A 25,636-nucleotide genomic window follows, 5' to 3' on the forward strand; every position below is an offset into this window, starting at 1 on the left:
TGTTCCTTTCCTGATACCCAGTAAGTAAAATCCCCTGCTGCTCAATATTGATTATCAGTAGACCAACATGTAACTTTTACTTGTTTTATATTTCATGTTCTGTGTGATCTGTGGCTGAGGATTAAAAATTCTTAAAGTATTTATGGTAAATGTAAAAGAAATGCAGCCAATTCATGTTCAATGTTAAATTTGACAATTTTTACTATCACAGTATCTGAGTTTATCTATGTTTCAGAAATTTCCTACTCAAATGAATACATGATGCAAAAAGCGACTGAGTTAAAGAGTTGTCCTGGTGTTACAAAGTTGTGTGAAACAAATAATGACATTTGTAAATAAAAGCAGAAAAATATCTATTTAGTAATCAGTTTTATTACCAACAAAATTACCTAGAAATATGAAGAAACAAAGAACGTATTTTCATAACATCTGGAGTAAAATATGGTATTTCTAAAGAACATCATGGTTTGTTAAGAACTCTACCTTTCAAGAAAAATCAAAATTTTACTCTTACAAAAAATACTATGAAAAAACGGACCGTATCATCAAAACCTTCTTTTTATGAAGTTCATACTTGATTTAACATCTCTGATTTAAAATTCAAGGTTTTTACTTTTACCCATTCTTGATTTTTTTTGTTGTTGTTAAGGAACATGCCTTTATTTTGAATGCAACATTTTGACACTTCCGGTCCGTTTATCCCCAACTTTAAGTGACTTGACACATTTTTTGTCCAAGTTAAGAAAAGTGTTAATGGCATAATTTACAGTGCCGATAATACATTTAAATGGTCTGTTTGTTGATGCTAAGATACATACATCACTAGCATCAGATTTGATGGGTGTATGGTTACATTCAAAGTTGTCTGTCATGTAATTTGAAACTTTTGCTATCAGTTTAATCCAGGGAAAAAGAAATATACCACAGAGTGTTTTCACTCATAAGACTGTTCTGACACTATCAAATCATCATTACACTTTTTTCCCATACTACTCCTCTAAAGGCAAATTTTTCAGTTTGTTTCCCTCAGCTAATGACAGATCAATCGATTATAACTACTTTATTCTTATCTGTGCTCTCAGTATCAAAAGTTTATTTTTCTGTCTCAACACACCTTCCATATTTCAAACCAGCTCACGCACTGTGTTCAAACAGAAGGTTTGTGTGCTCATTCATTGCTGGGGGTTTAAGTATTTAATTAGTACCAAAGCCAGCTCCGGCTAATCTTCTCAACACTGACTCAACATGTGACCTGGTAACCAACGTGAAGGCCAATCAATAGCCTGAGCTGCTCAAAGACAATGACAGCTTTGACTTACAGTGGGTGCAAAATGGATACTGTCCTACCAGAGGCTTAGAGTTTGATGCAAAGTTTGAGCCGTGAAGTCTAGAGATAAGCACATTTCTTTAGAGAAAACTTACCCTGCTACAGACTTACTACTTAAGTGTGTAATACAGGATGTTTTAACACTGGTATAAATTTGTGATTGCCTTTCTTGAGGCCCTTTGTGGTCATTTTGTGCCCTGCGTGCACACAGGCCGTCTCTATCCTCTGCAGACAAGCAGATGAAGCTCTGGAAGTGGGACAGGGGCTATTTGGACAGGAATTAAGGGGTGTGTTAAATTTCTGCATGCATGATCAATGGGGTTGAATGGTCTGGATGGGGATGGGGGACACTGGGCTGAGGCAGAGACACTGAGCGAGCTAGCGGTGAGAACACAGACAGCAATGGCTCACTAATGAGACATGGACAGTGTGGATTGTATCTCATTACCAATCAACACAGCTTTGAGTTCTCCGGAGAAGGAAAATGCATGTGGTCCATTTTGATAAACCCAGCCTGTGTGCTGCAGCATTAGTCACAGCCGTATCTGAGCTGCTGGAAACCTGCACACATTGCCCTCTGTCCGTTTTGGTGAGGAGTTTTCTCTGAATAGTACAATGGGACTTAATTACAGGTCAGTGGCATGTCTCAGGGAGATAGAGGGAGCTCTGTTACGCGTCCAAATACAGTATAATGCCATCTTCCCAAGGGTGGGGTGGGGTAACAAGAGCTCCACACAAAAAGGTGCTGATAGGCTGAACCTGAGAATGGTATAAGGTGATCCAGGCAGAGAAAGTGAGCGTTTTACACTGAAAGGGAAAGAAAAGATAAAGGACTACATTAACTCTCAAAGGTTTCCTCCCATTCAGTTTGCCCTCTTTCCTTTTTCCTTTTTCACTCCACTTACAACTTGGACTTCCTCACAACTTTCCTTCACAATAACAAGTGGATTGAAAAAACTAAGAGAACTTGGATTTGGGAATAAAAAAAAACATGATTCAACCTTGTCATTGTAAATGAAAATTCAAAACGTGCTCACTATTCATTCAAGAATAAAGTTAATTATAGATAAGTTATAACCTGAGTCTAAACGCCTCAAATGCATATACACTACACTGAGATTTGAACTGCTTCAAACACATGAAAATGAAAGAATGATATATTTTTATTGCAGATGAGTGGTAACAGACCATATGGATAAACATTTCGACAGATGTGCAAAATGACTGTTACATAATCTCATAATGGTAACAACAACCGGATTGAATTAATCAGTCAGAAATGGCAAAGTGCTTAAAAGTATCTTATGATCAAAAGAACACTCATATAAAGGAAGGATGGTAGGCCATTAATTTAGCCAGATTAAAAATAGTTTGAGTCTCAGAGAAAACATGAATTTTACTATTGATGAAAAGTATTACTATATTTGCTTTATGACTGTATGTGTACATATGAGCAGTTTTGAGGTCCCTGTACTTACAGGGAATTAAATGTTTCAACTTTAGGCTACATTAATTCCTATTCTCCGTACTTCACTTCCCAGCAAGTCCTATCAAAATAAAATGTACACAATGAACAAATGAAAGGCTTATAATATCAAAACATTGTTAAATGTTAATTCCAAGGTTCTTAACTATTTTGGAAAAGTAGAGTTAAATTTGGGCCCTGAAGTCTTTAAAATGTCACTGATTCCAGCTAGGAGTAACTCTGCTCTAAGCTTTGATAGTCTCATTTCAATACAGAGGAATAGGTACAATGAGGTGAAATTCTCCTGTATTTCACAAACAAATAGATTCTACAAAACCTGATGAATTACTTTTAGAAAGACTTTCCTTCAAACTGCACAACCACTCAAATCTCAATACCGGATCTCTTGTATTCCTGTCAGGGGCTTGTCCAGAGGGTGGCCTGGGTTAGCATTGACCCTCTTTAAAATCTGACTGGCCATTCCTGGTGTCACCTCAAAATCCTTAACTATGATTAGCTAGTTGCCTTATCAGAAGAGGGATTTATGATAGAGTCAGATGCTTGGGCTGTGTTGCAACAGTTAGCTTTCTTTGTATTTTAATAACACACATTGTCTTTTGTTGGTACTTACTTAAAAGAAAAATACTTCACACATCTATTTGATGGGACAAATAGGAAAGGAATCAGTTAATCAAGAATGGCAAACCAGCAAACATCAAGCAAATTAACATATTTTAAATTATTCAAGAATGAAGCTTACAAATGTATTTGTTGCCACTTTGTTACTTTATTTTAAAGTTATAAAAAAATAAAAACACAGGAATATAACATCTGTCAGATACTTCAATATGTGTTAGTGGATATGATCAGTGGAGATAGATTTGTTATACTCATACTCCATCTAATCTCCACATAAATCAGTAATCCGAATGGGCCACACCATTCAAAAAGTCTGGGAACCAGCCGTATTGATGACATTACTGCATAAAATGTCCCTCAAAGTAGCCATGACAAAAATCTATTTTCACATTGCTCTGCCATGTGAAAACAACAATAGACAACAGATTGCGATCATTTGTCCATCACAGGAGCCATTTTTCTGTAAAACAAGTACTTCACTTGTAATACTTGCTTAGAAATGCCTGTTCCCCTTGTGGTCCTCTCTCCTGTGGGGTCCTCCAAGGGTCTATTTTGGGACCCCTTTCATTTACTGTTAATTTGCTTCCCTGGGGAAAATCCTGCCATGGCAGGGAACAGACTTTCACTGCTACACAGATGACACCCAGCTCTAAGTCCGATAAAAGCCTGGCACCACTGATGTCTCTCACATTATGCCATGTCTGATGACTGATATCCAAAACTGGATGACTGAAATGTACAGCTGAATGATTAAAAATCTGAAGTTTTTGTCATTACACCCATCTGAACCTGATTCGTTCCACATTAATAATCTCTCCTCCTGTCTGGTTGCCATATCTTATGTTTGTATTTTTTTACTCTGACCTTTCATTTGATACTCAAGTGACCAAAGTTATGCAGTGCTGCTTTTCTCAGCTGAGACATTGAACTAAAATCAGGCCTTTCCTTTCCATGGATGACTTGGAAAAAAAATGTTTTTTTCCAGACTTGACTACTGTAATGCAATTTATTCCAGCTTCAGCAAATGCAACATCCAAAGACTGCAATCAATTGAAATTGTGCTGCCAGGCTTTTCACACATAGCAAAAGAAGCGAACACAAAGCGATCATATAACTCCAGTCCTCGCTGCTCTTCACTGTGAGTTTTAGAAATGGTTTTAAGATTTTACTGCTTGCTTTTAAAGCCTTGAATGGCAAGGCCCCAGACTATACTCTGGCCTGCTAACACACTAGGAGCTTGACCACTGCCTGAAGTCCTCTAGCAGGGCCCCACTTGAACGGCAAACTTAGTGTCTACTTTCAAATTTCTTCTTAAAACTAACTTCTACTGTCTGACCTTTTGACCACCTTGACCAGTGGCTTCATTGTATTTAATTATTGGTTCTCAGTTATTTGCTTTTTATATTTGCCCTGTTTTTACAGTTATTATTTTGTCTTAATCATTTGCCTGTTCTTTTTTTTTACTTTTTTATTTTAAATTTTCTATTTATTATATTGCACATATAAAAGAAAAAAAAAATACTACTAAATAATAAGAGCCAAGATATAACAGGTCGATTCAATAATAAAACTAACCACTAACTTTAGTGACATGTAATAAGCAGAAGGAGCCAAAAAAAAAACTCAACAGGCTTGTCTAGTGGCCCTCTTAATAAAAACAATCAACACAAAAACAAAGCATTAATGTAGAACAGAATATCTAGATGCAACTAAAAACAAAACATAAGGGTTAATAAGAGGGATTAATATTTTTAAAAATGGTGAAAAGAAAGGAAAAGAAATATATATATATATATGTATATGTATATAAAGTAGGGAGAGTATGTGTTTGTAAATATGGATTAAACTCAGGATTGGAATCAGTATCATGTTGTATTGCTTAACTCACCTAATAGAAAGTGTATGGTTTGTTTCTTGAATGAGTTGAAGTTTGTGTTACTTATAATATGACCAAGCAAACTGTTCAGAAAGTGAGGTCCTCTGTATCTTCCATGTGGTTTCATATTGCTGGTTATAATGATTTGTTATTTGCATGTACAGGTGCTCTATAAATGAGCTATTTAAAGGAAATGTAGCTGATATTATACCTACTTTTTACTGTCTGATGACAAATTCAGGACTTGTACTTGTTATTGAGCAATCTTACATTGTGCTGTTTGTACATTTACTTCAGTGCGTGCCTCTTCCCTTGCAGTTATCATATATCTCACACAAAGATATTCATTAACTTGCAGGCACACACAATACATAACAACTGTGTTCCTCAAAAAAAGGTAAGTTACAAAAATATCCTATTTTTAAAATTGGATTTTAAGAGAAAATCTATTAAAAACGATGCAAAAGCCGGAGTCTCAGTGTGGACATGTTAGTTCCCATATAGTTCAATAACCATGTGTTTAAACTTGTAATTAAACATAGATACAGTGCATATTTATATTAGCCACTAACAATTAGCAAGTTTGGCACATGGACACATCCTCTCTGTGGGACATCCAGATGAATACATGAAACAACAGCACCCTCTAGTGGCATGTGGACACATTCAGGTATAGACTCTGTTTTGGCTCTGTTAATTTAATGTAGATCTTTTCCTTTATGATATTTAAGGCATCATGCTTCAATGTTTAAACTGGAATAACTGTTACTTAAATAAAATAGCTAGAGGAGCTTTTGGTGCATCCCAAAGTTTGTTTCAAGTTGAATCCAGAAATGTTTAAATCTACACTGAAGTACCTCTCTCTGATATTTTTCTACTTGTCTTCTTCTTTACTTTGAGAGCTGATCTGTTGCCTCTGCAGCCCTCCATTTAAGTGTAACATCCCCTCACTTGAATGCATTGTTTTTAAGTTGCACTTCAGTCACTGTTAGGGACGGAGGGAGAGGGGACAAAGTACACAGGACGCATGTAAGGAGGAGGGGGTGAACAGGAGGGGGAAAAAAAGAAGAAAAATTGACCTTTGATTGCAAAACAGCAGGTGGAGAGCAAAAACCAGGCAGCTCAGGACACATCGAGAGGAAATTCAACACAGGAAAAATGAAAGTAAATGCTTAAGCTGAAGAGGGACTAAAGAATAGGGAGGCTAAATGCAGTCTGTCTGGCTATCAACTGAGTGAGAAAGTGCACGAGAGCAACGTTTGTTTGCAGGGCGGCAGCAAGGTAAGCCATCAGAGTTATGGAGGAGAGGATAGAAGAGAAGGCCAAGTCGAGGCCGAGCCGTCTGACTGCCCTGCAGGAGCAGCTGATCTGGGCTCTGCTGGGATCTGGAATGTCCCGGGATGTCCTGGTCCAGGCCTTGGGGGAGCTAGAGCGAGAAAGGACGAGCGCTGGCGTCGAGAGGGTAGAGAGGGGGGATGGAGAGAGCTCCGAGGAGGGAGAAATGGATTTCTCACCACCCATATTCCGAGAGGTGGAGAAGCTTCCCCCCGAGGAGGCGGCCAAATTGAGGGCTGAGGTTGATCATCTAGTGCAGTGAGTAGATCCAAAGAAGCTCCACGGCAGAAAAAAAAAAAAAAAATCCTAAATCTTTAATTATTGAATGTTATTCTCACTCTGCAATTTGTCTTTATCTCCAAAGAGAAACTTACTTGCCAAATGAGAGTATTTCTGATCCCTATTTCTCCTCTTTTACCTTCTCTGCAACGCACAGAAACGCTCCAAGTATCCAAAGAGTTTACCTGATAACATCCCCTCTCTACCTTTATTCTTCTTAAGCTTCATTCCCCTTCTCTCTACCAAAACCTCTCTTTCGCCTGTGTCCCTGCGTGTCTCTCTCTCTCTGCAAACTGGCTTCTGAGGCGAATTTAAAGAGGGTTCCTCCTTTGCTGGTTACTAATTACCCGACCCCATCATTATTCTGTGGCCGTTTCTTAATAAATAAGCTACATGCATAGGTGAAGATTAATGGAGCAAGGCTGGACATGTGAGGCTGTGTTTACATAATGCATGAGTGATGTATTGACCTGGGAGTTTTAGGCCTGTTTTCCAATATTTGGATTCACTTTGCACTGTTAACACTTTGTTTAATTTGTAGCATTATAGAAGTTTTCATTTGCTGAGCAATAATTAAACATATTTTTTCATTTCTTTGCTTTAAGGAAATCTGTGTGCTGACTATGAATGCAGTAAAATCAAGGATTTTTGAGATGTTGCATGTTTTTCTGCTCCCAACACATCGGTCAGGAAGCATTGAATTAGGCCTCATAAACCTTTCACAGTTCTTTCCCCTCCAGTGATCTCAATGGCCTGGACTTTGCCCCTGTGTGCTTTCTCTTATCTCTTTCAGTCAATAAGCTCCCTCAACTTCTCTCTGAGTAGCCATGTTTTATGTCTAATAGAACTAACTGTGCATGTCAAAGAAAGTCTAACTTTAAGGAACAGAGAAGGATAGATGTCAGTTCAAATGAGATAAAAAACAAAGATTAAAAGTAGGAAAGTACAAACAAAAAGTGTGTCTTTGTGTAATAGAGGGGACCCCTGGCATGTTGCAAAAATGGTGAAGAGCTATATGCAGCAGCATAACCTCCCTCAGAGAGAGGTGGTGGAGTCCACCGGATTAAACCAGTCCCACCTCTCACAGCACCTCAACAAAGGCACGCCCATGAAGAACCAGAAGAGAGCCGCTCTCTACACCTGGTACGTCAAGAAGCAGTGTGAGATCAGCCAGCGTGAGTACACAAGCAGCCGAGGAACTGCACACACTAAATTTCTGCTTTAAGATACATCAAATATGTGGAGCTCTCAAAAATAAAAATAAAATGCTATCAAATTACCTTTCAGAATTTACCAACGCCAAACACGGGCTGGGAGCTGCAGAGGAGCAGAGAGAGGAAAATAGGAAAGGACGGAGGAACAGGTTCAAATGGGGTCCAGCATCCCTGCAGATCCTCTTCCATGCCTATGAGCGACAGAAGAACCCCAGCAAGGAGGAGAGAGAGGGGTTAGTGGAGGAATGCAACAGGTGAGACACAGTGAGGGATCAGGACAAAACTGAATGAGAAAAAATAAATCAAATTTTACTGCTTTGTTTGGTCAGCACAACCCAACTATCAGTGAGGTCATCTTTGTATAATAAGGAAGGAACCAAGAACCGGTCATCTGATCTATTTTAATTCTATAAAATAAATCTTAATGAATAAATAAGCTACATGTATTTAAGGAAACAAACAATAGGGAGTAGTTGACCTGAAATATATAAATTCATTTTTTGAGCCTATCTGATTTGAACAAGAGCAAAAAGCACAGAGAAATAACACAAATTGTTTCACTCTTCTGTAACTCATCAGTTCAGAACTTCTTAATATCACATATATTTATCCCCAGGAGGATAACTCTGATGATCTATTGACTACTGGTCTACTTTCTTTCATACTTTCATTTATCATCAATCACCTAAAAGTCAATGGCATTCCCATCAGTCTCAGCTTGATTGTATGTGATGTGTAATTAGCATTTTTGCACTCCTGGGCTTATATAGAAAACTAGAAAACCAGTTCATGCTTGCTCATGTAAATATCACCTACTTAAGCATGCTAGCGCTGTCAGAGGGAACACTGTTTCCAAAAATGCCAAGCTACAGTAGGAAACATTCATTCATTGGATTTTTGAATAAATTACAAAATGTCATGATGCATGGCACTACTGATATTACATTGATTGATTTATTTTGCCTCTCTTTTTAAAAACTTGTCTGGTCTGAAAGAAACAACAAATCAGGGTTTGCTCACTTGTTAGAAGCCAGTCACAGTGACTCTGCACATACTTGTTTCTTCCAGCTGTTACGTGAGGTGGGTTGGAAGCTCTCCCTCTTTTCCTCCTCTCCTCTCCTCTCCTCTCCTCTCCTCTCCTCTCCTCTCCTCTCCTCTCCTCTCCTCTCCTCTCCTCTCCTCTCCTCTCCTCTCCTCTCCTCTCCTCTCCTCTCCTCTGATCAGCTGTCAGTGTTCCTGTCCTCTTAGTCTGACATACTATATCTAGTAAATAGGGAAATAAACTGTTTGCTTGACAATGATTAGAATGCACGTTTGCAACTCACTTGACTTTAATCTGAAATTTGATCCAAGACTGACAATCCTTTTAAGCAGAGGCTGAACAACATGATGCTAAAATAACTGTATCCCTTGTTGGTCTGTTTGGTGCACATTCTAGTACCTAAAGAGCATTAGACATAGTTGACTGGTTAAACTACAAAAAGTTTTGAGAGCAACTCTAAAATCATTGGTGAAAAATAATGTTTTAGGGGCGCAGGTGGCTTAGCGGTATGGGCGCCCCACATACGGAGGCTGTGGCCCTCGTCGCAGAGGTCAATTCCAAGCCGCAACCATGTGCTGCATGTCTTCCCTCACTCTCTACTCCCATGTCCTGTCATAAAGGCAAAAATGCCAATAAGACAATTTAAAAAAAAGTGTTTTAAGGTAACCTCTGGAAAGTAATATGCTCGCAAAATGTAAATCCATATGAAACAGATGCATGTCCTCTTCCTCAAACTCAGAGCAGAATGTCTGCAGAGGGGGGTGTCTCCCTCACAGCTGGCTGGCCTGGGCTCAAATCTCGTCACCGAGGTGCGGGTTTACAACTGGTTTGCCAACCGCCGCAAAGAGGAGGCCTTCAGACACAAACTGGCCCTCGACACACCTTATGCAAACCAATCTGTGTCCTCTCACCCCAACCTGCCACCAAGTCCTGAGCATGGTAATACCCTTACAGTCCTAAGGAAAGCTTAAAAGTGAAATCAAAACTCTCTGTTGAGACTAAACTAAACTTGACTGTGCAGGATCTTTGGACTTTCCTTTGATGTAAAAGAAATAATCTGCACACTTTTTGTAGACATGACTGCACATGTTCTGTTCCTGATGCTCTGACTTCTCATTGACATCATGATACATGTCTAAAATATGATCCATGTATAAGAGATGTGGGATCTGATTCTTCTAATTTTCCAGGTGTTAAGTACAGCCATCAGATCATGTGTGACACCGTGATCTTAGGTAGAAGCAGTGAAAGGGAGAGAGTGGGACGTCTTGTGATCAGCCCTGTCCAACTGGAGCCCAGCCACACACTCCTTGAGACACACACCCCCAAACAGGTGAGAGTATCTCATGATACGACACTGGTTTATAAATTGGACTGTCTCATGCACTTAAGACATCATGAGCTTTTTGTCCTCTGGTCTCAGGTGTCCAGCAGTGGACCACTGCCCCCTGTTAGCACTCTGACCTCGCTGCACAGTTTTTCTGCCTCCCCGGCATCCTCACAGAGCCTCATCATGGCCTCCCTGCCTAGCGTCATGAGCCTAGGAGAATCCTCGCTTCTCATTGGTAACCTTAGCTCTCTATAGTCCTGTCTATAATGACAAAGTTTGACAAGAAAATATGAAGAACTACATCTTTGCTGATTGATTTACAGGTTTAGCTTCTGCGCAGCCTCAGACCGTGCCTGTTATCAACAATGTCGGCGCCGGTTTCACAACTCTACAGCCCATCTCATTCCAACAGCAGCTCCACGGCTCGCCACAGCAGCAATTATCACAGCAGCTCCACAGTCACATGGGTGCCAGTCCCTTCATGGCAACAATGGCACAGCTGCCATGTCACAGTAAGACTGCAGACACAAAGTGACACAAGTTTAACATGAATCTAGATTAAATATTAATAAGTCTGTTATTACAGTGTACAACAAGTCTGACTCGCCACAGTACCATCCATCCAGTCTGCTGCCTCAGGCCATGGTCATCACCGACAGCAACAGCCTTGGGACGCTGACCAGCCTGGCTGCTGTCAGACAGGTAACTGTGTCCGATTGGTTTTTGATCTGTTCAAAACAATTTAGCTTACTTTGGTTAGAAAAACAAACTGTGCTTCATATGTGTTTTTGGTAGATTCTAACTGCAGATCCTGAGGAACAGACTGACCCGCCCTTACAAGAAGACTCTCTGCACCTGCAGCCACACACACCTGTGCCAGGTAGGCATTTGACAATCACAGGTTCATCCCTTCACATCTACAATATTCTTTTGTTTTGGGGTGAAGTTATGACTTGTCTGTAATTATCCTATCTTCAAGAGATGTTTGACTATTTCAAGTACACACATTAAATACAAATGCATGTGTGAGCTGCTTCTAAGCACTGAAATCATCCATGCTGTCTCTGGTTAGATTAACTTGCATTATATGAATCTTCTAAATTTAGTTTTTTTGCACTTAAAGCTGCTGTTGGTAGTCTCAGAGTAAACATCTGTTCAGAGAGAGGGACTTTGTCATGGTTCGTCCCTCCCAACCAGATTTCCTCTTAACCCCCCAACACAGATCGGTGTGTGCAGTCATGATAGTGCCGGACTCATAAGCAATCAGAGGACGTAGTAGGGGCCATTCTTAACCAATCAGGAGAGAGGATAAGATAAGATAAGATAAGATACTCCTTTATTCGTCCCACAATGGGGAAATTCATGGAGTTACAGCAGCAAACAAAAAGAATAATTTCAACAAGAATATATATATATAAAAAAAAAGTTCATCAAAGACAACAGCTTGGCCATAATTCTCCTGTCAGCCACCACCTCCACAGGGTCCAGGACTGAGCTGGCCTTCTTCCCCATTGTGTTCAGTCTTGCTCTCCTGTATCCTGTCCGCCACAGCAGGTGTAATCCTTCCAATGTGGCGTTCGTGTCCGGTGTTAGCTCTGTTAGCATGATGCTACTCTGGTGCTTGGTTAGCTTGTCCACCTTATCGTAGATAGATCTTCCATTCCCCACAATGGTGGGTGGAAGGACAGGTCGATGTCGTCTGTTTTAGCTTGCACCTCAGTACCAGCACGTCTTGCCTTGGAGATTAGCTATGATTGGTCCTTCATAACGGGAATGAGGGGAATAATAACATTGCTTGATACAAAGGCATTGGAAAATGCATAGATTTCGCAATCGTCTCAAATTACTCCACTTACCGATGACTACCGATTGCTATTATGACCTTTTCTCCAAACCCAGCAGAAAAAAAGTATCGATTTTTACACCATTCCTACCAACAGCAGCTTTAAAGCTAAGAAAATGATTCATCAATAGTCTTTAGTTAGATACGCTGTAGCTGCTCGGCTACCTCAAGTCAGTGAATGGCAAAACGCTTCAAAAGTTTACTGTTTTGAAAGTGTTTCCGTGTAATTCCAAAGTAAGCAATCACGTGACTTTGAGAAGTTACTTCTTCCAGCAGAGAAATATTTAACCACATAACTACCCATTGGTCCACAAATTGTTGTAGTTATACTTCCATATCTGTACACATTAAATAAAAAAGGTTTTGCTTATGAAGGAAATAACAGCCAGGTTCAATTTGGACTGGGCTATGACACCTGTTACCCCTGTTCTCAATACTAATGCTAATATACTGTAAGCTAATCCAAGCTAAACAGTTCCTGTCACTAGATTTGTTAGCTTTAGCTTAGATATTCACAGCAAAAGGTGCATTTTTTAAAACTCTGGTTAACAAAGTGTTTTACCCTGTATGCATAAATAATCATTTGAGTGAGGTATTTAAACTGCATGACACATAAAAGCCCAAATTCGTGATTTGGAGTTGAAAAATGAATGTAAAACTACCTTACAAGTGCACAACAGCCACTTACCACATTTGATGACGGTGCAGAAGATCAGCAAAAAACTAAACAAAACTAGAAGAAAAATTAAATATGTATATTTCTAATCCCTCAGCTTGGTTGAACAGAAATTGTGTCAACTGAGTCTAAGACTATTTATCCTATAACATCCCTAAATTCAACACCTTGTGAAGAAACCCAAAGGCACACTAAATTCATGACAATTATAATTAAGTGTTCACCACTAAAGCCAAGAAATCTATCTAGGCTACTACATGTGATAAAAAAAAATTGAGTGTATGGTCACGTGCAAGTCTTTTTAACATCTTTCAATTTTGTTTATGACAGCTTCTTCTGAGAGCCTCGAGCTGTATCCAACCTCTCAGTCAACAGATAGTCATCAGTCTCATCTGCTCTCACCTTCACCAACAGACATCTCATATATTCCTTCACAAATGGTGTCTACCGCACAGTAGAAAGGCTCTGTCTGCACAGTTTCCGGCTTCTATCAGCTGGAGTGACTGTACTTGGGATAGACAGCTACCTCTCGTGTAAACTTCCAGAAAAACTTGGGAGTCTCAGAGAGGACTCAGCTTTGATGTATCAAAGACCTTCTGAAACCACTGCAATGCGAACAACGATCAACATGAGAGAAGATTCACTTTGATAAAACAATCATCTATAAATCAACACCAGAATGTATTTTATTACAATGTTGAGTCATATCCAAAAGTTGTATACTAAATTGAAACTTGTACTACATGTTACCCTTATTTTTTATGTCACTGCCTGGAAATGCTTTTCACATTCTGGATGTGTATCTTTCATAAAGTACAGTCTATTTCAACAACAAGCATTGAAGATTTTTATTGAAAAACTCCTCTTGATACAGTTTGATGTACTTGCTGCATCTTTTATACAAAATTATGTAAAATATACAACTGTTCTATTATTTCAAGTGGCAGACTGGACAACCGACAAAAAAGCTAAAAATGTGTTCCAGGTCCTGAGATCTTCAGTCCGTCATGTTTAATTCTTTCTTCTTTTTCTTTTTCCGTTTCACCTGTACTTCTGTGTGTTCCTGTTCACCATTGTTTTGAGCATTCAGAAGAGAGGCTACAGAGTCACTGTCTTCTTGATTCGGGATCCTCTTTTTTTTCTTCTTAACAACATGGTTCTCTTCTTCCTCTGTTGCTTTCTTCTTTTTCTTTTTCTTTACTTTTTCTGAGCAGGGAGTCTCTGCAGAGGGAGCTTGGCCCGTGGAAGGCAAGGACAACGAGGGTAAGAGGTCTTTGATGGACACTGCTGCCTCCTTCAGCTTCATTTCCATTTCACTGTCACTGTCACTATGACCAACAGAGAAATGTTTAGTGTGTAAATGAGAAAACCAAGAGGGTGTGTGTTAGTTTTGTGTTTTTCAAAAGATTACACAAAACATTAAAAACCTTGAACTGGGTACAGGCCGACGCCTCACAGGTGCTGGAGGATCCTCAGCTTTTTGTCCCGGGACTGATGAAGAAAACAGACGAAATCCTACGAATGGAAAATATAAAGAAATAAACAGGTGGATAGGCATACAATTTAAGATAACAGAGTCCCAAAAAAAGCAGAAAATACCCTGATCAAAATAGTTTACCTTCATCATCATCATCCTCACTTTTTGCAGAGTCAACACGGGTTGAATTTTCAGTCTGCATTTCTGTTATACAGCTGACAAAATCAGGTATTTTATAAGTCGGGCATAAAAAAATATTTTTCTGTACAAATTGGATACATAAAGTTATATTTCCAAAAAACTACTCACTTGTCAAGATAATTCCCCAACTTTTTAGCTACGTGTGTTTGAAACCCTTTTGTGACCTGGAGCTCGTTTCCATCATGTTCATGTTCGGCAACAACAACACTGAAGCACATAAAAAGAAAACCAACACTTATTTTCATTCTGACACAATGAATCAAATTGAGAGGTTGTATCATAGCCTATCCAGTATTTTTTTTTCACATATATTAATTAAACATAATAATATAATAATAATAATAATAATAATAATAATAATAATAATAATACATTTTATTTATATAGCACCTTTTAAAAACATGTTTACAGAGTGCAAGACATAGCGAGATAAAACACAAAAGCACATGACAAAGGTAAGGAGAGCTAAAATGAGTTAAGTAAAAGACAATAATAAAAACCAAGCAGAAATTAAAAGTCAGTGGTGAGTTAAGAAGTAAAAGCACATTTTAAAAAGTGTGTTTTTAAAAGAGATTTAAAAGAGGACAAGGATGTGGCTTGCCTATTCTCCTCTGCCAGGTAATTCTAGAGTGACGGGGCCCTGACTGCAAAAGCCCGGTCACCTCTGGTTTTTAACTTTGCCCTTGGAAGTTCCAAGAGGGACCCGCCGGAGGATCTCAAGCAGCAGTTGGAGACATACATTTTAGGGCATTCGCTTAGGTACTCAGGGGCCAGTCCATTTATTACTTTAAAAGTGAGTGTTAAAATCTTAAAATGAATTCTGAAACCCACAGGCAACCAGTGAAGAGGGGCCAAAATTGGTGTGATGTGTTCCCTTTTATTGGTGTGTTTGAGGAGTCTGGCAGCTGCGTTTTATAATTGATATCTGTGTGCTATCAAATCTCCCTTATCATAGGAAGCTGAAAATCAAAGTATTGTACTTTTTACTCTATGATACAGATGCTGTTTTACACAGTTGCTATTTTCTATAAAGTTGGCAGGTATATTGAGATGTCTTACCGCTTTGACTGTGGTACTATGTTGTCTCCATCTACAACAAAATGAAGCAAAGAAAAGAACATGTCTCATGAACAGGTTAAATGCATTTTATGTAAAACTGTGTGTATTAGTCTGGGAGGACTGAAAAGCACACAAGTTTGAACAAGCACACAGTAAGAGTTTAGAGCAGCTCAGTATTATGCCCAATGAGTAAATCCGACCCGTCAATAAGTAAATAAGTATTTGAGACATCTGTAACTTTACGTTTAGAAACCATCAATACCTCGGTGTGTGAAAAAGGAGCATTATTGGTGCACCTCCCGTCATGCTAACATCTCGCTGCTACTAGAGTTCGAGAATCTGTGCAGAAATGTTCACTTCGTACAGAATCACTATCATGACAGAAAAACTTTCACCTTTCTTCTTGTTAACTTTAGCCTCCCAAACAGCCTCCTGGCATCTCCTCAGCACCTCGTCGTCACTGCTGCTGGAGTCGTCAGACACACCAACCATCTTTCTGATGGGGGCCGCCATGATGAAAACATGTGCGGGGCGACTGTTGTGTTTTGAGCCGAGGCTTCTGGGTAATGTAGTACATTGGTCATGGGGAAACTTGGTAGACATACAACTCATTCATAGTCAAAAAAGAAGAAAATTGCTTTTTTGAAAATCAAATATGTGCTTTATTTCCTAACAGTCTGTTGAGAAACAAAATGTTGAAGACCTAAAGTTAAAAAAGAAGCAGCTTTATCCGTGCAATAACACAACATGCCTTACTATCAATTCATAAGATAGAAGTGTACATAGTGTATATATCTCTTATATTTACAATATTTTGTTATTTAATTTCATATTCACCTTATCATTATTACTGTTATTATTATTATTATTATTTTATTTATTGTATTCAAATTCTTATTTTTATTTTTCAAACTATGTAAGCATTGCTGAATTCTACTGTCCCGTGTTGTTAGCTGCTGGAACAAACAAATTTCCTCCAATGGAGGATCAATCTATCTATTTACTTATAATTTCAGTCAAAATCTCACTGTACTTACATAAGAAGTCCGGTTTTGGCAATTATCCTATGCAGTTATACTGTCATAGCCAGTAGTTTTGATTCAAGAAGATGGCAGGGAGGATGTAGCTGAGAAAAAACTGGGGCCATATTCATGGCATGTCAAAATGTTTGATTGCAACAGCTGTCCAGGAATGTGTGACAGCAAAATTTTCAATATATTTTCTTGAGGTAGGATTGTGTAAGAGTGCAGGCCACATTTCTGATTGCTTGCTAAGCTACAAATCAATGATCAGCTTGTGTTGCTAGCCGGATAATAGAAAAGCTCCCCTAAAAGGTGCAGATAAACTATTTGGCAGGTGCAATGTGTCATCATTTGTTTTGCAGTCATCCATTTTTATTTACAATAAAACAAGTACAACATGAAAGTATAATTTGCAAAATCAGCCAGTACAAAAAGAGGAGTCAATGATACAATATTCCAAAGTTACAACGTCATTTAGCAGACGCTTTTATCCAAAGCGACAGTTAACAGAATGGATTCAACATTTTAACCTTCTTTGGGGTCAGTCATGTTTTTTTCTGTGCAGATTTATTACAATTAGGTTATTAGACTACAAAAACAAAAACCAAACAGACTAAAACTAAACTTGTACGGCAAAATAATGCAGCATTAAATCCTATTATGTCCATGGAGCTCTACTGTAAAAACTGAGGTTGTATTGGGTCAAAGGGCAAAGGCTACAGAGGTGCAAGTTTGTGCCTGACTTCACAATTATTGAGGTTTATTAAAAAAACAAATATAACACTTTCAAAAATCCTTAAAACTGTCAAGTTATTTTTAGAGCAATAAATAATAATGTGTTTGAAATGACATGCTTTGAAAAAGTCCTCATTGTAGATAATGTAGTATTACAAAACGCTGATAATGAGTCAGTTGTAACAGAATGTATGGACCAGAGAGAAATGTAGAATGTTTTACCCATCGGCTCACAGGTGGATGAAGTAAACAAGATTACTTGTACCCAAGGCACATTGATTTGGTTTTATAATGTACAGTAAGGGAAGCCCAGGTGTATTTGTGTATTAATGCGATATTGTTGAAGTACTACTGGCCATTTCTAAGGTTTTAGAACCACTTGTGCCTTTAAGCCAAAGGCTAGCTTTTGTTTACCTTTAAGGAACCATCAAATCAGATAATCAGACTGGAAATGACTTTGAGAGCCAGGACCACTTCCAAACTCTCACTGTCAGTGTGCTCAATCCTATAAGGGCCTTCCAACCTTTCAGAAACACCTGTCTGTTAGTCAGTCCATGGAAACAACAAACAGCACAAGAGCCTGACCACATGATCAAATCATCTCAAGTGAAAAAAACAATATACAAGCTTTACTGAAGAAAGACAATTCAGGGCAAACTCGGGGTAGATTGTTCCGGAGTACTTTGTATAGACTGGGAATCTATGTAGATTTAAAATGCTACACATTTGTATGCAAAGCCAGCAGTACTGTCCTTAAAACAGGGCTTCTATGAATAGACAAAGATTAAGGAAAAGGTCCGTCTCACCTACTGCCTCATTTAAAATAGATCAAATAACAAGAGACATCACTTTGTGCTGCTGCGTCATATGCTATTGTGGAATTTCATTGGTAGAATAAAAACCTGAGAGCAGAGCAGCAAAAGATAAGTTTAGCCAGCACATTTATAAGTAAACCATTCTGTCCAAAAAGTGAGATTCACAGTGATGATGTGACGAATAATCAGGAAGACAGACTTCAAGGATTAAATAACCATGTGTAGGAAAGATCAGTCACTTAAAATTCTGCTTCTTGTAGTCCGTTTCATGTTTATGTTGCAGTTCAAAAGAACAAAGACTCCAGGATAAGGGCACAAAATACTACAAACAAGAAAAAGTTCAATTGGAATGACACCTGACATTGTCAATAAGCTCAAGCTGTTTGTTTGAAAAGACGTCTTACAAAAGACCAGATCAGCCAACGTTATGTTGACAACAAACTTATACATGTGACATGAACAACCACAAAGATCTACAACAGATATAATAAAGTTATTAAAGATGAAACTCAATGACATCTAGTGCTACATGATCATCTAGGGCTAACAATACTGTAAACTGTCTAGTTAAGCTCGCTTTTCCATGCAGGAAATTGTCAGTTGCAAAAGGTAGTTCAAACAATACCAGAAAAAAACTATGTGCTTAAGTAAGGTAACTTATATTCTCATCAATCTGTAACTCAAAGTTTCCCTTTCCAGCAGAGATATTTAAGGCAAAAGCGTTCAAGCAGTAACATGAAACAAATGACAAACCTGAAGACAGATCCAAAAAGTTTCAGTCAGATTTAACAGAGACATTTTTGACAGAAAATTCCTCAGAGTCACAGAAACTGAGCTCCAATGAGGTACAGATGAATGGATCCATGATTTCATATGAAGGCAGATGTGGTCCAATGAATCTGAAGAATGTGTAACGTTTGTGGGAATACTTTCTGTCCCCAAAGAGAAGCTTCTGGGTGGTTGTGATCCATGAAATCAATCCTCTGGGAAGTATTGCACACATGTCTCCTCTCAGGTATTACAAACCACCGTCGTAGGCATAGTCTGCCTTATTGTGCATGATGAGTTTGTTGTCCACAAAGTAGAAACTGTCTGATCTGGTCTCGTAAGGGTGTGCCACCATTAGGCGAACTGGGAGGAGAAAAAAAGGGAAGGAAGAGCAGGCGGAACATTAAAAAAAACACAATTCAGTTATGGATTATTGCGTTAAATTGTAAAAGAACGGAGGCCAGAACTTACTGAGGTCGTCTGAAAGCTGTGGAAACTCATAAATGTGTTCACATGTGTTGCGGCTGTTAGGGATGCAAAAACCAAAGTCGAAGTCAAAGTTCTTGAGAAGGCGTCCCTGGAAGTAATGCCTCTCAATCATACGAAAGCTGTTAATGGGTCGGTCGCCTACCGTGAACTCCACACTGAAACAAAGAAGGCAAAATTTCAAATTCAGCTGTAATTACAAAAAGAGTCATATAACAAGTTAACTCTTGGGTTGTGGTCAGAACATGGTAAAGACAATTAATGTAAATTCAGAGTTGGTGCAAATATACAAATAGATGCTTATTTCGATGGGTACATTTTTCATTCAAGAAGGAGTGAGACATTTGTCTGGCGCTGTGTGGCAAAGGCCTAACTTTTCTCCTGATGTCCTGAGAGTTCATCAGATATGGTTAATATGAACTTGGTCTACAAATGTTCACATTAAAAGTACAAGAAAAGTGCAAGATCTGTTCAAAATGGATGCTCAAAGCTCCTGTGACAAACCTTTGGTTAGTGCTAATTTTGGTGCCCCTTGCGAACAAAGAAATACCGCTTCACTATACCAAATAACAAGAGGACAGCCAGCATATCTTGACAAGGCTGAGTGCAAGATTCGCTTCAAAACAATGACAGCGAGCGATAGAAACACGTCAAATGTAAGGTTCGCAAACTGTGCGCATGGTTTAGAGATCTGTACCCACAGATGAGCACACATGGTGCCTCTCGGGGCATGGAGCTATGGAACAGCATCACTCTTTAAACAGAGACTCCACTTACTTTGTTGACACCAACCCCAGGCAGCAGTTTCAGATATGAAAAATGACTATATAGAAATAGCTTATTTCTACGCTGATGATGTCGTCTGCTTCTATAGCTCATAAGAGTTAATCCAGACATAGTTCCTGGGAAGGGTGGTGAAACAGCCAAGCTCTGTGCATCGTGATGTAAAGACTGAAGCAAGACAGTGATGGTTTTCAGACCTATCTGAATAGAGGTACAATTTATGCAAGTAAAACAAGGTAAAAATTTGCTCCACCTTTAGCAAGAACACAGATTTTGCTTGAGTGAGTTTTTTCAGAAAGTTGTGTTTTATTTACTTACGTGGCACCAACAGTACACAGTTTTAGGAAGGCTGGTGTAAACTGATATCGCACAAAGCGCCCTGCATTGGTGTCTACGTCTCCAGCGTCATCTTCACCCTCCACAGAACCTAAACAGAAAACATGTTGAGCTCCCCTCATGGCAGGAAAAGTTTAAAATATCGCTCACCAAATTTAAAAAAAAATCTGTGATAAAATCGACTACAGTGATACTATAGATCGTAACAGCAATGCCAAATGAATCAGGTCAGTGCATCAATAAAGACAATGAGGCTTAAAGATGTGTACTTAAAAAGCTGGTTATTACTAAGTTTACAGAACTTTGGCTTTGGAAGACAACACGCTAGTTCGATTAAAAAAAAAAACTCCCTTAAAACAAAAAGTGTTGTGTATAGTTGCATGTTTAGTGTAGTGTATAATTAGGGTCAAATAGTTAATGGACACTTACCGCTTTGAGGAGGTTTGGCAATCTCAAACAGCACCGTTCCCGTCTCCAGATCTCTGATTTTGAAACGTGTAAAGTCAACGTTGTAGATGTTGTCTTCAGGTTTGCAAAGATAGTCTGGAATGTGAGACAACAGTTGAATTGTTTAGACAAATGTTAAAGAGGTGAGCCCTGTTATCTGGCAGCCAGTTTACAAACAGAGGTCCCTCTGTCCGACTTCACAGAGAGCTAGTATAATGATGAATTCTGTCTGAAAATAGTTTGGAGCACAAGGGCCTAACAAGCTAAGAGAGACTCCATGAGCAGCTAGGGTTTCAGTATCTGTTTTCTGGCTGCTGCACCTTGCAGTAGTGGTGAGTAATGCTGTAGTCCAGGCTCCAAGCTTTTCAACTGAGTGTAGTGAGAGAGAAGGGAAGTTCGGCTATTGTTGTCTGGTCCGGGAAAACGACAGAGACAATGGGAGGCTTAAGAATTGGCTGCTTCTGTGGCAGACTGGGTGTCTGATGACGGACCCTGAAGTCTGACTCAGACAAATACTTCTGGAGTGGAAGGCCATGACAACTCCTGGAGAAAAAAATGATCTAAATGATTTGCTTAAAGATATACTCATAATTATATTTTACACACAGCACATCGAGAGCTGACCCTTACATCTTAGGGATCCCAAGTGAGCTCACAGTTCGTCACTTGAGTATCTGCAGTTCATGTTGTAGCTGTGCTGAAAATGGCAGGTTTTAACGTAAGGCCGGCCTTTCAAAGGTCACACTCTGTACATCTGTAGATTTTGTACAGTTCTATCAATGTCCGACTATGTCTAAACAAACTGGCAAGATGTTTACTGTTAGTAAGGAAGCAGAATAAAACCGTTTCATGGTGAAATCAGTGTCCCTACGATGCTCCTACCTGGGGCCTTGAGAGCTGCAAGCTAAGCAGACCTAACATTGGCTCACTTTGTTTCTGAAATAACTTAACATCCCGTGATGACTGGAATCCTTCATGTGGTTGATAAAGGAGAGAAAGATCTTAACACTTTTTTGGTTGTATGACTTAAAACACTTACAAATAGGTTTGAAATGTTTTCTTTCCCCTTTTGAAATCTCTGACCTAAAACTAAGGCAGTAAAAAGTCAAGATTACTAAGCATTGAAGAGCTGATTTGTCTGACATAATTCTGACTCAGTTTCAGCCTTAATGGGGATCAAATTAAGATATTTAATGTAATAACGTTTAAGAGTTTTTGCCATAAATCCAACAGTCATCATCACCTAGCTCTGCATCCTCCCTTGGTTCTATACAACTTATTTTTAGCATCTTTTAACCCCTTGTTCCTCAGTGCAAAGCTCAACCCCTATCAGCTAGATTTAGAAACAGCATCAGGTAAAAGTGAAATAAGCTCTAAATAGCACCTTACACACTTTCACTGCATGAAGACACTGATATTTCAGAGCCACATATCTCACTCTGAAGTACTGCAGTGACCAAATAAAGCTCATATTAAGATGACCTACCTGTAAGTGTTGGGAGATTAAAATATGGCTGCAATAGTGACAGCATTTTAATTGTCCTGTTTAATCTTTAAAGCAATTTCACATATTTCATTAGTTTTGGGCTAAGTGCTTTAGTGTGTGTATTTCTGTGTGTGCATATGTGGTATGTGTGTTGTTAAATTGATTTGTACTTTTATGATACTGTTGTAGCCGTATGGGATCTCTACGGGGGCCCTTAAGGACAAAACAAATTTACAAAAGATGAAACGCTTTTAAAAAGTTGGAGACAATTTTACAAACAATGGAACACTTTTACCATTTCTGAAACAAATTAACATTTCATTTTTAAGGAAAGGGAATGTACCATACTGGAAGTGATCCGGAAGTGATTGAGTGAGGGGTCATTTAGTTTGTTTTGATGGGGTGAATCCAAACGTAGATGGACATGGTTTACATATTAGGATATCCTCGGTTCTCAGAGAGAGGTGTCAGACCTCAGATGAAAAGGCACCATTCATGTCTCTGGAAAATCTTCATCATGTGTCAGAATTCAGATGAAACGGCCTCAGACCACATAGCCTCGGGCTAAACGGAGTCAGGCTAAAAGGAGTCAGACTTAATGGTAAACTTTGCGCTCTCCAACTTTGTAAAAGTGTTTCATCTTTTGTAAATTTGTTTCCTTAAATGTAAATTTCTTTTGGTCTTGGTAAAAGTGTTTTGCTGATGTAATTTTGTTTTCTAAAATGTAAAAATGATTTTCTAAAATGTAAATTTGTCTCAAACTTTGTAACAGTGTTTCATCTTTTTGTAAAGTTGTTTTGTCCTTCAGGGCCACCGTAGAGCTCTAAGGTGCTGAAAAGATCCCAAATCATGAATGCAGTGTCAGACACTGGGGGACCCACAGAGGATCCAGAGTACACAGGGTGGGTGGGGAAGACTGCTGGGTACACCCCTGGGTATCTTTCCGAACACCAAAGACGTGAAATCATTAACTCAGAATATAATTACTCTTATTGCTGTAGCAGTTTCACTAATCTAACGTAGTTAGGACCAGTGTGTGTGGACTTTGTCATGCACTCATCTGAGAAGTCGTCACTACACTCATCCACATTCAGCATGGGGGATAATGGTTGGTGTAATTTCACCAACTTGAGTAACAGAAAGCTCCAGAAAACATTCCTCTTACTTACCCTCCGTGACAGCCCGGAGCCCCAGGACATGGTCCGGGGAAATATCTCCTCCCAAAGCCCGGAGTTCATCCTCTGTGACCACAGGCCACTTCTCCGTCTGACTGCGCCTCGACTTCAGTTTCTTCAGCATTCCTCCTCCTCCTCCTCCAGTCTTTCTGTCTCTGTGGGTCGTCTCTGAGCCGGGGTCTGAGTCCGTCTGACTCTTCTTAAACGTCGGTGCCGTTTTGTTTCGTGAGCCGTTCATTCCGGCCACTAAAGGAGTTAATACCAAGCTGCTGTGCCTCTGAATTTATCTTAATTCGTGAGCGACTTCACAAACTGAGGGTGTATTTTCAAGATGGCGTGAAACGTGTATCGGGGACGGAGAAGCAAGCTTGTGATTGGCTAAGGACGATGGGGATTGTCATAGTTACCAAAGGGGTATGAATGCTTTACTGCTCAGGACGTCCCGTTTCCTCTTCAGCTGGGTGTGTGTGTTTACTTTTAACGGGATCAAAATGTTCGGACTAAAATCATTGTTTCGTTAAACCTGAAAACTGTAATTTTTAATCCCTGTTTTTGCCCTTTCGGATGTGTTGATTCAATGCAATCCATGTATTTGAATTGAGGGAAATATCCTCACATAGCGTGACATAGATATGTTGCTGAATATAAAACTATTCCGTACGGAAGAGGATTATGGCCACTGGAAAAAAATAAAATAATTAGGGTCAATTTTTTTATTTTTATTTATTACAGTCAGAACTCTGAATTTTTTTTCTCAGAGTTCTGAGTTTAAACTCAGAATTCTTACCTTTTTCTAAGAATTCTGACTTTTTTTTTGCTGGAGAGAATGTGGGGAAAATAATGCAGACCACACATATATTTTTGACATGCAGAAAAATTCAAAGTTATTGGTCAGAAGCAATAAGCGAAATTGAACAGATGTTAGGCAAAAAGAGCAGTGTTGGAAAACAAAATATACTCCTGGGAACACGTCCTAAAGGACTAAAAAAATTAGTTATACCTCTTCTGTGTATTGAGAATAACAGCACTCAAGCAAGTCACAAGAAACTGGAAAAAAAGGAATCTCCAAGTGCATTCAAGTGGTTAGGAACAGTAGAGAACTTTTACTCAATGGAAAAAGTAACCTATAGCATAAATAAAAATGAAAAGCTGTTTGAAAAAAGATGGGTACCTATCAAAGCAAGGACAGGATTTCAATGAATATAAAGTTATGTGCCTGTAAAAAAGAAAATGTTGAAGCTTATGCCCCTTATATGTATGTATGTATGTATGTATGTATGTATGTATGTATGTATGTATGTATGTATGTATGTATGTATGTATGTATGTATGTATGTATGTATGTATGTATGTATGTATGTGTATGTGTTTGTGTTTGTACATGTATGTATATATATGCATATGTATGTGTACTATATGTGTATGTGTATGTATGTATGTGTGTCTCTATGTATATATATATATATATATGTATATATATATATATATATATATATATATATATATATGTGTGTGTGTGTGTATCTTTATTTTATTCCTTTGGGTTATTTATATATGAATTTATATATTTTCAAATTTGAGTTTTGATTATCTTTATATAACCTTTGTTTCTATATTTTTTTTTAAAATGATAATTATCTTTTTTCTTTCTTTTCCTTTTGTATTTATTTTACATTTCTATATAATTTACTTTCCAATTTTGTATGGGTGGAGGGTCACAATGTCAAAAAAAAGAAAAAAAAGTGTTGTGGAAAAAGCTTCGAACCTCTAAGAAATGTATATCATGTATACAGAACATTGACACAATAAAGTAAAAAAAA

At 38.6% G+C, this 25,636-nt stretch overlaps 3 protein-coding genes across 3 annotated transcripts; 1 reads left to right on the plus strand and 2 right to left on the minus strand.

Moving 5' to 3' along the window:
• Nucleotides 1-6,066: 6,066 nt before the first annotated feature.
• Nucleotides 6,067-13,855, plus strand: hnf1a (HNF1 homeobox a). The gene is made up of 10 exons (XM_034692793.1): nucleotides 6,067-6,900; nucleotides 7,897-8,096; nucleotides 8,209-8,389; nucleotides 9,917-10,116; nucleotides 10,368-10,510; nucleotides 10,601-10,742; nucleotides 10,831-11,019; nucleotides 11,094-11,209; nucleotides 11,303-11,387; nucleotides 13,357-13,855. The coding sequence occupies exons 1-10, from the start codon at nucleotides 6,605-6,607 to the stop codon at nucleotides 13,482-13,484; spliced, it is 1,680 nt and encodes a 559-aa protein (XP_034548684.1). The 5' UTR covers nucleotides 6,067-6,604; the 3' UTR covers nucleotides 13,485-13,855.
• c9h12orf43 (chromosome 9 C12orf43 homolog) lies at nucleotides 13,850-16,318 on the minus strand. Its single transcript, XM_034692794.1, has 6 exons — nucleotides 16,159-16,318; nucleotides 15,764-15,794; nucleotides 14,813-14,911; nucleotides 14,645-14,718; nucleotides 14,454-14,541; nucleotides 13,850-14,354 (listed from the first exon to the last, which is right to left on the minus strand). Exons 1-6 carry the CDS (start codon nucleotides 16,274-16,276, stop codon nucleotides 14,024-14,026), a joined length of 741 nt encoding a protein of 246 aa, XP_034548685.1. The 5' UTR covers nucleotides 16,277-16,318; the 3' UTR covers nucleotides 13,850-14,023.
• Nucleotides 16,319-18,444: 2,126 nt separating this feature from the next.
• unc119.1 (unc-119 homolog 1) lies at nucleotides 18,445-24,189 on the minus strand. The gene is made up of 5 exons (XM_034692054.1): nucleotides 23,811-24,189; nucleotides 21,138-21,251; nucleotides 20,691-20,799; nucleotides 19,575-19,747; nucleotides 18,445-19,466 (listed from the first exon to the last, which is right to left on the minus strand). The coding sequence occupies exons 1-5, from the start codon at nucleotides 24,052-24,054 to the stop codon at nucleotides 19,354-19,356; spliced, it is 753 nt and encodes a 250-aa protein (XP_034547945.1). The 5' UTR covers nucleotides 24,055-24,189; the 3' UTR covers nucleotides 18,445-19,353.
• Between the last annotated feature and the right edge of the window lie 1,447 nt (nucleotides 24,190-25,636).

Source organism: Notolabrus celidotus, chromosome 9, assembly GCF_009762535.1.
Source record: "Notolabrus celidotus isolate fNotCel1 chromosome 9, fNotCel1.pri, whole genome shotgun sequence".
In the NCBI taxonomy this organism is placed as follows: Eukaryota; Metazoa; Chordata; class Actinopteri; order Labriformes; family Labridae; genus Notolabrus; species Notolabrus celidotus.

Excerpts from the sequence above, each read along its gene's own strand:
- hnf1a (XM_034692793.1), top strand. The coding sequence starts at position 6,605 with ATGGAGGAGAGGATAGAAGAGAAGGCCAAGTCGAGGCCGAGCCGTCTG. Across the intron at positions 8,097-8,208 it reads GCAGTGTGAGATCAGCCAGC|AATTTACCAACGCCAAACAC; the intron begins GTGAGTACACAA and ends ATTACCTTTCAG. Across the intron at positions 11,020-11,093 it reads GGCACAGCTGCCATGTCACA|TGTACAACAAGTCTGACTCG; the intron begins GTAAGACTGCAG and ends CTGTTATTACAG.
- c9h12orf43 (XM_034692794.1), bottom strand. The coding sequence starts at position 16,276 with ATGGCGGCCCCCATCAGAAAGATGGTTGGTGTGTCTGACGACTCCAGC. Across the intron at positions 15,795-16,158 it reads TAAAGTTAACAAGAAGAAAG|ATGGAGACAACATAGTACCA; the intron begins GTGAAAGTTTTT and ends ATTTTGTTGTAG. Across the intron at positions 14,355-14,453 it reads CGGCCTGTACCCAGTTCAAG|TGACAGTGACAGTGAAATGG; the intron begins GTTTTTAATGTT and ends TGTTGGTCATAG.
- unc119.1 (XM_034692054.1), bottom strand. The coding sequence starts at position 24,054 with ATGAACGGCTCACGAAACAAAACGGCACCGACGTTTAAGAAGAGTCAG. Across the intron at positions 20,800-21,137 it reads TGCCAAACCTCCTCAAAGCG|GTTCTGTGGAGGGTGAAGAT; the intron begins GTAAGTGTCCAT and ends TTTTCTGTTTAG. Across the intron at positions 19,748-20,690 it reads CTGTGTACTGTTGGTGCCAC|TGTGGAGTTCACGGTAGGCG; the intron begins GTAAGTAAATAA and ends TCTTTGTTTCAG.